This window comes from Rhea americana, unplaced genomic scaffold, assembly GCF_003343005.1.
Source record: "Rhea americana isolate MKP2758 unplaced genomic scaffold, rheAme1 scaffold_145, whole genome shotgun sequence".
NCBI lineage: Eukaryota > Metazoa > Chordata > Aves > Rheiformes > Rheidae > Rhea > Rhea americana.
The window spans coordinates 919,960-931,726 of NW_028185539.1; the positions used below are offsets into that span (position 1 = coordinate 919,960).

At 40.3% G+C, this 11,767-nt stretch overlaps 2 protein-coding genes across 2 annotated transcripts in view; one reads left to right on the forward strand and one right to left on the reverse strand.

Annotated features, from left to right (window-relative positions):
• Positions 1-3,457: 3,457 nt before the first annotated feature.
• EEF1AKMT2 (EEF1A lysine methyltransferase 2) lies at positions 3,458-11,446 on the reverse strand. Its single transcript, XM_085299101.1, has 6 exons — positions 11,154-11,446; positions 10,926-10,991; positions 10,288-10,402; positions 6,323-6,430; positions 5,230-5,446; positions 3,458-4,446 (listed from the first exon to the last, which is right to left on the reverse strand). The coding sequence occupies exons 1-6, from the start codon at positions 11,243-11,245 to the stop codon at positions 4,319-4,321; spliced, it is 726 nt and encodes a 241-aa protein (XP_085155227.1). The 5' UTR covers positions 11,246-11,446; the 3' UTR covers positions 3,458-4,318.
• Positions 11,244-11,767, forward strand: part of ABRAXAS2 (abraxas 2, BRISC complex subunit) — a 19,348-nt gene continuing 18,824 nt past the window's right edge. The window contains exon 1 of the mRNA XM_085299120.1: positions 11,244-11,292. Within this exon, the coding sequence (XP_085155246.1) occupies positions 11,244-11,292 (49 nt within the window). The remainder of the gene's footprint in view (positions 11,293-11,767) is intronic.

Genomic DNA, 11,767 nt, shown 5'->3' on the forward strand with positions numbered 1-11,767 from the left:
GCGAGCTACCTTGGAACACTATAGAATGGATGTAGCTGTATATTTTTTTTTATATACACACACACGCGCGGATTTTCCTTACAATGGCTACAATACTCTCAGCGCTTTCTTGGAATGTGAAAATACATAGAAAACCAGTGATGAAGAAAAGCAAGGTGTGCCTAATGTGGACAAACTATTCAAGAAGACATACCTATGTAGAAGTATCCTCTAAGAAGCTACCACGGCCCGTATCAGCCCAGGTCCCTAGCTTCCCAGGTACACATGGCTTTGCCTTGCACACCCTTACAAATCCAAGGGTACTAAGTGAGCAGTTTCGGTAACCACCTGATTTGCCCATGCGGGTCTCTCACCCTCTGGCCCTGCAGATGCTATGTAGAATCAAGACAGCTTGGATGCAAACTATGTGAGACAGTTTCTCCATTTCTAATTACAGACGAATTCCCTTAGAGGAGATTTTTCATGGCTTAAACATAAAGATAATGCAAACTCTGTGAAGATGTTAGCCCAGCCTCTGGGAGCGCTCTGGTTCTGTACTGCAAATCCCATCCAGCAGACAGTCCCATATTCCACCTTGGTATCCTACAGTCAATCTTTTAAACACATTATTACACCTAAGGTATGGGACAGTATGCTCACAGCACTGTTTGGCTGCACACTTCATTTGCTATTTGCATTGCAGCAACTGGCAGCCAAACCAAAGAAAGCTCTGTACATGGTTGGCCTGTGAAATAAAGCTACGACTACACTTTCAAAGAGGCAGTTATTAGAGTAAGACAATTTCTGTTTTCTCTTATAAAGCTCCAGGGATGATGAGGAGCCTTCTCCTGGGCTGTAACATGTACTAAAGCAAAAGTTAGTCCACCCAGCTTTCTTCTTGCTGAATTTAGAAGTGTCTTGTTCCTATAAAATGTGGAATAGCTGGCAATCACCAACTACACTAGGGCAGTTAGGGTAAATCAAGCTTTTATTTAGCAAGGAAGAAAATCAAAGATTGTGTTTGTCTCCCATTTCAGCCACTAAGAAATGAAGTGACTTTAGCCAAGAGAGTGCAGCTCTAGGTGTGTGTGGAAGACAGGAGGCTAGTGCTAAAAGTAATCCTCTGTGCTAACACTGCGTGAGACGCAGGCTGTAACTCAAACCTGAGACTCCTACGCGAGACGCGTGCGTGGTGGACACGCACTTCGTAACTCAGGCGTAACCAGCTGTCCTACAAGTAGCAAGGAGGTGCCACAATGGGGAGATTAAAACACCTGAAAGTCTTCAGGCTCATCCAGTGTTGAGATCCACAGAAGACGTTAACTTTACTAGCCACAAGCCTTGTATTTGACAGCAAAATCACAAATAGAGCATCCTGATAGCGGAGCAATAGGAGTAAAGAGTACTTCAAGAGCTGTATTTGTTCCCCTGTCATCTGACTTTGCAGCTGAAACCAGTCACACACCTGCACATTCACAACAATATCCGCCTTTATGAGCCACCATGAAACACTCCCCAAACCACAGGCAGAGACCCATGGCTCCTGACTCACTGCTCATTACTCTCTTTAAAAGCTTTTTCATTGAAAAGCATAAAAATGCTTTTCAGCATAAAAATGCTTTTCAGCAAAGGTACGATCTCTCAAAGAAGCATCTAGCCAAATGAACTGCCCAGAAATCAAGGACACTGACGTTGTATCCATATCTAACTAGTCAATAAAAAGTCATTGCTGCAGTCAGTATTAAAACCTCTGTGTAGACTCCATTATTCATTTCTGACACACTAGACTTCAAATAGTAGGCCTTCAGTTATTATCTTAAAAAAAAAAATCTCCTGAAATATGTTTTAAAAAGATTTTTCAACTCCCCAGTGATACCTGTAAGTGCTTGGGCCTGTCTAAAGATATGTGAACTACGTTTATTCTACAAAGATTACATAGAACTACATACTTTTAATGCAGAAATCATTAGGTTCAAGCAATAGCTCTTGCGCTTATCTGAAACTTAAAAGGGGCCGCTACGAATTTAGGAATCAAAGCCATTCCACTTGCGAGGGCCACTCCATTTTCCCACTCCAAACCCTTCCTCCTTGTGAATGCACCGATCTGCAGACTCTTTCTTTTCAGCCTTCTTGTGCATGTTACTAGAAAACCTTCATGCAGGCCTGAGAAAGAGACAGGCACATGAATTCTGCCCCTAAGACAACTGCACAAAACAACACTCCTGTGCCAAACTGCTTCAGATAATCAACATTTAAGGCCTGTGGTATCGTCAGACAGTAAGGTAGTATTTTAGAGGTGACATTAATTTATCTGTGTACCCACCTTATGACTGGATCTCACAATCCCAAAGACGGGGCACAGGAACCACATGCCATCTTTGCAACTTGCATGACACATATTTTATGTGATTTCTGGTTCTGGTTTCAAGACTTTTATGTAATTATTTTAGGAAGTGTATTTTTAAAAGTGATAGAAAAATAGTATCTAAAAACAAAAATTAAATAACGATTAATCTTATATAGACAAGAAGGCAATACCTGCCCTGAAATCTATGCATCTTAAGCAGTGTGAATCTATAGTTAAATTCCCCCTAGTTGATTAAAAGAGAATCCAGGGCAGACGTTAATTTATTCTCTTTCCATCATTAAATCCATCTCATGCCTTCATTAGCAAAAATTGCAGATAGGAATAAAACAGATGTTCCAAAGGCATCTTGTCAGAGTACTTGCCCATAAAAATTTGCCTGTATTAACCCTTCCTGATCCCAGATTTGTTACAAAAGTGTCATACTTTGTACTGAGCTTGGTATCAGTAGTATACTTTGAATCCTTTAAACAGCTCCATTAAAAAATACACTATGTCTGAATTGCCACCTACATTTAATAGCACTCCTGTTGGCTGCTGGAAGCCTTCAGGGCAGATGCAGTGCATTGTACTACAACAGTCACCAAGATAACTGGATCTTCTTTTTGGCACTCAAATTAGGAAAATGAAGAACTCTATTCACCAGGCCTAAGCTTCCTCACCACTGCTGTTAGTCCATTCTTCCGAAGCAACTAGTATTATCCTGTTGTGCAAAAAGATGTAGAGTTTAGGATTCCTACCTTGAAGATATCATCAGACTGATCACAGTGGGGTAATCCACCACTGTGCAACTCTTTTGTGCCCGATTTCCTACCCTGGGGAACTACTGGAAGTACTTCCTGACCCTTAAAGATCTCCTGAACACTGCTTAGACTGGAAACTATGAAGACCATTAATCTGAGCAAACATGATCATCTTCTGTGAAAAGAAAAACGATTTCCTAATAGGACCTCTCGGATGCTTGAAATAACACACACTGTCATCTGCAAACGTGCATCAAGGCATAAAGAAATAACACTTTCCTTCCTTTCAAGCAATAGTAGGATTTAAAGACAAGGAAATTTAAAAAAGAAAAAGATCACATACAGAAGTAAAAAATAATGGAGTGAATAATTATGGTTTGGATTTTTTTGGGTATATGCAGCTAAAATCCGTCCTGAAAAATTCACTGGAAAAGCAGATGTTCATTACTGGCTCTTAAGACATTACTATACAGCAAATTAATAATGAAAGAGGCATGTGTCACCTACTAGTGAGATTATAACATCACACCTTTATATTTTTTTGGAATCACTGGAAATAACTGGCAACGCACACACACATTCAGGCAAGTGAGATTTTTAAAAACACTCAATAGCTCAACTCTTTTCCCGCAGAGGGAGGCTATTTCAGTGGAAACAGAACAATGCTGAGTCTGAGAACCTTTGAAAATCTGAATTTAACGCACTAACTGGTTCTGTTTTGCAAGTGCTACAAATTTTATATTCATTTCTGTCCTTATTTAACTAAATATTGGTTTTGGATAATACTGTTGCATTCATATTTACCTAAGGGGGAAAAAAATCCAGCACTTGAATCTCAAAAGCTTGTTCCCATTACACCACACGACAGAGAAGAGATTTTTACTTTGTAGAATACATTCGTCTCTATTGGTGACCAGTTACCAAAATAAAAAAGACATATAAGCTATATACTCCAAATGCAAAAACCATTCAGTTGTATCAATCATAAAAATTAAAATGCCTTATTTTCCTCTTGCTTACATACTTGCAGCTTCCCAAACCAAATAAGGTTGTAGCAAGGACAAAATTTACAGGCAAGTTATGCAAAGCTGAAATGTTTCTAGGGCAATGTTTTACAGTCCCTTGGAGTTCTATACAGTGTTTTACTGTGCACTCAAACAGCATTTATTTACACACGTGTCTGAGGTTTTCTATCAGTTTTTCTTTAAAGTTCAGGCTTTTCTTTTCTCAACTAATCTAATTTGTCCAAGATGCATGATCCCACTTTTTTTCTCTGGAAAACCAATGCTGTTACACTGTTTCCAATTCTTCCTCCAAAGCAAAACTTGGGTGTTGGCAGCTCCTCCAGAATTTCAAATCCTGCCAGACAGAAATTAAAATGCTTTTATTAGAAGGAAGTCATTTTATTCTCCTCTTGGATAACCCTTTGCAAACCATTCCTTATGGGTTTGGAAAACTTGCAAGTCAGTTACTTTGTAAGTTTATAGGACTGTATTGTTACACTGCACTGCTGCTTTATACAGCTAAAACCCTTCCATGGATAATAAAAATCTTAGCTGGCTGACTCACACAAATTAATGGCAGAAAAGATGACAACCTGCCAGTAATTTTAGCTCCCCAGAAGGGATGGCTGTATTAGATCCACACTCTTGAGTTTCAAGCATGTTGAAAGAGCCCTTCAGGATGGATCAGAAAAGTTACGGAGCAGATTACCTAGAATGTCAAGTCCAAACTTGCCGATTTCCCTAAATTTGAGAAACAATGTTACCCCAATTTCAAAATGAATTGGGTGAGTGATCTGGATCTGTTAATGAAGGATCAAAAGAGAGAGGAAAAAAAATCGCATAGGTATAGAATTCCCTCCTTTCCCAGTGTAACTAGCCTGAAATTGTTGTTCTCCAAAGTATAACACAATCTCTGCTCCCTTGACACATTGGCGCTGGCAAATAAAGCTGTAATTCTTGGGTAAAAAAAAAAATCCACCATGGTGAAGATAGAAAGACTAGTAAATGTCTCAGCCTACCATCACTCTCTCTAAGTTTGATTTGATACAGTAAATATGTTAACGCTGGGACACTAAAATTTACCTAGTGCATCCCTGAAGGACCACACATTAGTAGATGGCTCTCTTCAACTGCTTACCTTCTCCGAACTCATTCAGCAGCTCCTCCTTGGTCCAGTTACAAGATGTTATGAGGAAAAAGCCTTCTGGTTTCAGTACACTGCAGAGAGATCTCACATACTGCTTCCTCTTTCCAACTGCATTCTCAGGATTAAGGCTTATGGCATCGAAAGTCCCCTTGTCAATACAAATCTGAAATCCTGATAGCTCAGCTGATAGAGCCAGGAAGTCTTCTACCTGCACCAGAAGTCTACAACTGTGAAAACAATCACACTCAGGAGCTCCTGAATATTTAATGTAAACCAATGCTTTACAACAGAAAGCCTCCAACCTGACAATAGGTATGCTTAAGAGAGGGGTTTCGCATTATAATGCCATGTTATCTTCTCTTCCTCTGTGGATTACATAATAATCTATTTGCTGTAAAGTCCATGTTTATATCTGTCCATCTACCGCTCAAGTTAACACATTTGGAAGTTCATTCTTTCAGTCATTACTTGTACTTTGATCCCTGGTTTCCTAGGCTCTACCAGTGTGCCAGGTACGGTACAAATACAAAGCGAAAGACAGTGCCCATCACAGACATTACAATCAACCTATAAGAAAGGAGACATCACACAGGTACAGAGCTGTAGAAAAAAACATAGTAGACACAGATGCTCAGTATGAAAGGCAGTTCACTCAAATTTCCCACTGTTTCCCACAACTACTGGTAGAGATTCATTCCATTAAGAGTTTAATCTTCTCTAATATGAAATGTAGAATGTACCAACTAAATCACAGAACTCGTCAAATGACAATCCACTGTTCTGTCCCCTACCAGAAGGGGGAGAATCTTCTTAGCTCTAATGGCTGTTGTGAACAGGGGAACAANAAAAAAAAAAAAAAAAAAAAAAAAAAAAAAAAAAAAAAAGTAGACCAAGAGCTCTCCTTGTAAATACAGATTTATTAATAAGCTTTGGTTAGAGTCCTCCTAAGAAGTCTTGTGAAGAAAATATAAATGAAAAGCACTGTTAATATATTACAGTGAAAGCATTTAAACACCAAGTTAGTCATTTAACTGTGAGTTCAACTGCTTTCTATTTCCTTAATACAGTTTATATCAGCACTTACCTGGAATTTAATGTTAGATATCCCTTCTTTCTCTTTTACTTGTTCAGAAAGTTGTATTGCAGAAGGAGAGTAATCAATCCCAGTGAGATTAGTGTAACCAGATTTTGCCTAGACAGAAGTAGAGAATCTTAATTAGTGTGCTAGCAAACTATATTTATTCAACAAGTGTATTTCTTATCTATAATCCATGTCACCTCTCCTCCTTCTGATGACAAAAAAAAAAAAAAATCCTTTTACTCATTTTTATTCCTGTTATCACCACAGGAGTGAAATAGCTGGGGAAATGAGCTGAAATGACTCCAATCTGTCTGATACCTCATCAAAAGAATTGTTAACTGAAAGCTAGTTTATTTCAATTTTGTGGAGAGTTGAGCAGAACTGTGAAAAGTCATACCCTGGAGGGGAATAAGCTTTCTTATCTATACCAGAAGTAACCTAGAAACCAGGAATTTTCAGTGATGAGAACATTTGCTAACGCCAGGTGCTTCAGAATGAGAAGAAGCCCTCTTTAATACTTGCATAACATACGAGATTGAGCAGTTATTTGATTTATAGCCTAAATCATACAAGCCAAAATATATAATACACTTTACTAGTAAAGAAAAATACTGTAAAAATTTATGGTTTCCTAATTATTGATGTTAATATTTAATTGAATACAATTATCTGAATGCAATAAGGTCGTTGTTGTAATTTCCACAGACAGGTGAGGAACCACATAGAAGAGTATACAGAGACTTAGGTGACCCTGCAGAGCGGGGAGGTTGGACTAGATGATCTCCAGAGGTCCCTTCCAACCTTACTGATTCTATGACTTTCAGTCAATCCAACCTTGAAACAGATAGTGATAAGCCAGTGCAAAGAAATCAGGCAAATAGATCCTAGCAACCCTTTTGCAAAGCAGATGGGCTAACATACCCTGAATCAGCAAGGGCTGGACGCAGGAGAGGAACGGTAACAGTTTTGTTCTGAGACAGAAGAAACTGAAGTGACCAGATTGGGTATCATGTATGTCAGTTGGCCTGGCTAGATCCAAACCTGATAGGAAGAGGTATGATCTTACAGCCAGCTGCAGGCAGTAATAACAGAGAGAGGGAGGTGCTTTGGTGTTTTTTGTTTGTTTGTGAATAATACAGGAACTTCAGCTAGCATAGAAGCAATCAGCTGCATCTCTTCTTGTTCCAAAGGTTGATACTTCGACAGCAAAATATACTACAAAGATTTTTTTAAACAGTCCTTCCTCCTCCCAGCAGCCCTTCAATCTGTGAGGGCTCGGTGCTAGCCAGCTGTTGTTAATTGAGGACTAATTTCAGCTAAACACAAAGACTGTGTTGTTTGAATTTGAAGAACAGCACATTGCTCAGCCCTCTGCCCACGTTCCTCCCCAGAGCTCCATGCGAGAACCAAGTTTCCTGAGACGCCTGAGCTGGAAGCTTGAGGGTGGAAGAAGAGCTCCCTCGGTTTGGAAAGGAAGAACTTGAGTCACTTTAGGGAGTTTCCATTCACTCCTATAGTCTCTGATGCAGGGAGGGAAAGTTTGAGGAAAAACAACATTCAGTGCTGCTAAACTCGTATGGCCTGACTACTACTGCCTATGGACAGGAAGAGATCATTCCTTAAAAAAATGCCCAAAATGACTGCACTGCATCCTGGAATTTGACTCAGATCCTGAAGCTGGTATTAACAAGCACTTGTCTACTACTTCTTGAAAAAGCAGGTTAAATAGCAGAAGGTAGTTTGCAATGTTATCAGCATTGTATCTTATTTGGGCTTTTGGTGTTGCATGGTAAATCCTCCCACTTGGGTGCTGAATTCCTTTAAATTGAAAGTCTTTCAGTATTTTTGGCTCCAACACTTCTCAGAAAAAGAGAAGGTCAGAGCTCCACATAGCAGCAGTATTTCCTTAGAAGAGTTGGAATTTTTTGGAAGGGGAAAAAAAAAAAAAGTCAGCAATGCAGCCTACCAGATTCCTCAAGTACTCAGAGGAAGGAGCATGGTCTACCACACACACAAAAACTACAAGGGGTCTCACTTATTACCTTTTTTGTCAGTCAGCTATTTTGCCTCCTTTTTGTGCAGTATTCCCTGTTGGGCCTGACAATGCCTTATCCAAACCTAGCTGCAATTAAGAGTAATTTTCTCACAATACTCCTATTTATATTCTTTACTGTTAAGGTAATAGTGGACGTAGGCCTGCCATTATGGGCCACATTCTATGGCAATTCCTCCTGTTTCTGATGAGAGTCTGTGACATACTCTCAGCAGCTACCTTCCAGAGATGTGCTACTTAATATCCTATATAACTAAATTCTGACTCTCCTCTTTGGTATTGCCATTTCCATGACATTATGAAGTCCAAACTCCAGTGGCAGAATTATTCTACTGTAGTTGATGAGCTTGCCAAAATAAACCTAACTCTATTTTCAAAACCTAGCTAACCCCCCCAAAAGTTCTTTTGTATCATCTAAACAACTGAGATCCTGAATGATTTAGAGATGACAAACTCATAAGTCACTTTTCAAATAATGTAATGGAAATTTCTTACTAAATCAACAACAGAACTTGAGGTACTTACACATATAGCAGGGTACTCTAACGGCAGTGTAATAGTTTTTAAAAGCTAACAGGCTGTTGTTTTGCTGTTACAGAATGAAACCAATTTCAGATTTGTAAGTGTCGCCAGGATAAAATTAAGCCTTTATAAATATATTTTTCAGCGATAGAGTTAGTATTGCTTTAAAAAAAGCATTATTACACTTCGAAATTAATTTATCCTAATGAGAGAAGCAATTTCTATTTTTGATAAGACCTCTCCTGTACTGCACTGTGGCAGCCAATCCCTGCAAAGGCTTTTTTTTTTTAAAATCAAAGTGCATGTTAAAAATATCCTAGTGGTATTTCCATTATAAACCTTTGACATGCATCCATTTCTACAGTAGTTCTACAGTATCTAATGGAGCTAATAGAGAATACAGCATAATAGAAACTGCTATGGTACAACAGCATTCTTTACCAGTTCTCCTGTAATATTGCACCAGAGGAGTCAATCAAAAGCAGGAACGGAATATTATAGCTCCTAAACTGCTTGTACTACTACGTAACAACAGCATTATCACACACAAAAATGGATCTAGTAAGGGGTTTCCACCCTGACAGATACAGATACTTCTTGAAAACAAGTGTTATTACCTTTAAGTGTTTACGTAAACATCTTGTTTTTAACTACTTTATCCATAAGTAGTGAATATTATCATCAAAGCTGAGTAAGCACAAAAGATTTGATTCTGCATGTGAAAGTACTTTGTGTATTAATCAGCTTAATTTCCTTACCTTTGGGTGTTTTACACAACAATGGGAAGAAAAGCATTTTAAATGCGGGAAAACAGAAAAGTAAAGTTAAAATAAGGGATATTTGGGCCGGCTACCTAAAATACTCACCAACTTGAATCTTAACATTGGTGTAAAATACATTTTTAAATTCCAGAAATCAAAAATACTGTCAGTCTGGAAAGTGCTGAGAAACTAGTAGTTTATCTAGCAAAAAAATGCAGCTATTTTCATTTAGTAGAACGACATATCTTCTGTTGGCTAGGTCTGGACTTCTGAAAATCCCTAATGACATTGTTGGTTCATTTAGTTAGCTATCAAGTCCCGTAAGGGGGAAATGGATAATGTGGCAATTACATCTTGCCTTTGTGACAGGATTTTCTTTAAGGCATATCAACAGTAATGAATTCATTTCACTTATATTTTCATTTGGTTTAAGAGTACTAAGACCTCATGAACTGTAATGAGCACTTTGTTGACAGAAAAACCACAGAAGTAGTAACAGAAGAGGTTGCTTGCTTTTTGGCTTTCACGTAAGTTACAGCTTGCCATGTTCTCACTTGTGAGAACAATATTTCAACTACTCTGTTTTGAGCATTGATTCTTTATCAAAAACACAGACTTTGCAATATACCAACCAGTTCAACCAGTAAAACACCATTTCCAGTTCCAATGTCAAGCACAGAGCTGTCAAGGGGGATCTTGTGTTTTTCCATCCATCTAATTAAGCGAACCATGCTTTCTTCTCCAAACCTATTAAAAACAGAGGCTCAGGTAGCCAAAATAGCAAAGACATATTAAAGGCACAGCAATTCTATTTCATGACTTCCCCTCTCCAGCTTTTATTAAGCACCTGTTACTGAAGTACCTGGGCAGCAATTGACATAGATTATACCCCAATTTTGCTTTGTTTAATTTTAAATGAATCAAATTCACTGAAATACCAGCTCTAGAAGGTGAAGCCCTCAGCATACTAAAAAAATAGGACAGCACTAGCAGCTTGCCTAGTTAAATCTAAGCTCCGTGATAAAAATGAGTATTTACTAGTAAAACAGACCGTAACTACCATTTCACTTCCCATGTAATAACAGTTGTCCAAATGCAACTTAGAAATGAGTTTGCAAAATCGGCCCAGAGAGGACTTGGTGGGATCAAGATTAAAATTTCCCATTATTTTGCAAACATCCAGAACTATCCATGAACCCCACTGTTTTTGCAATGTATTTTTTCTAAAGAAAAAACAATACAAATGCTCCAGCGGAGTTACTCTATTTACCAAATTTCCCCAGCATCTCCAATGTCTTGAAAAGTCTGCAGTTCTCTCTCATACGCCGCATCCCAGCTAGAGCGGGGGAGAGGATAGAAAAATATTGCAATTAATAAAAGTTAAGGAGAAAGTTGTCCCCCCTCGCCTCACGTAGCAGGTCGCTCCCCAGACACCGCCACAGCGGCATTCCCGCTATAAACCTGCCTGGAGCGGCCCCGCCCCGCCGCCGCCACTCACTGCTCTCTGGTGCCCAGCACCGAGGGGCTGAACGGGGCCTCCCCGCGCCCCGGGCCCGGCTCCGGGCCCGGCCGCTCCCCCACCGCCGCCATGCCGGCCCGCGCCTCCTGGAAGCGCCTCGGCACCAGGGAGAGCCGCCGTGACGGGGCGCCGCGGCGTCTCTCTAGCGCCTTGGAGGACTTGTGCTCGTCTGTCTCGGCTCGGCGCCTAGCGAGCTCGGCGGCTCCCAGACGCCCGACCTGCCTATAGACTGCCGAAATTCCCTCAAAAAAAAAAGAAAAAAGAAAAAAAAAGAAAGAAAAAAAAAAAGAAAAAACGAAAAAAAAAGAAAACGAAAAAAATCAGTCACACAATCCAAAGTAATTTGCTAACGAAGGAGGCAGTGCTCAGCAAAGCTAAGGCTGGCCACGAGCATCACATGCCCCGCCAGAGCACGAAGGCGTGAACAGCCCCGTTCTCCCGGAGCAGCCCCGCTCCGGGCGCTCATCTCCTCGCCCTTGCGCGCCCGCGGAGCGCCGAAACGCGGCGCGGCCCGCGGCGGCGGGCGGACTACACCTCCCAGGCGCCCCCGCGCCGCCGCCGGAAGCGGGCGGGCGGCGGCGGGGCGCGGCGAC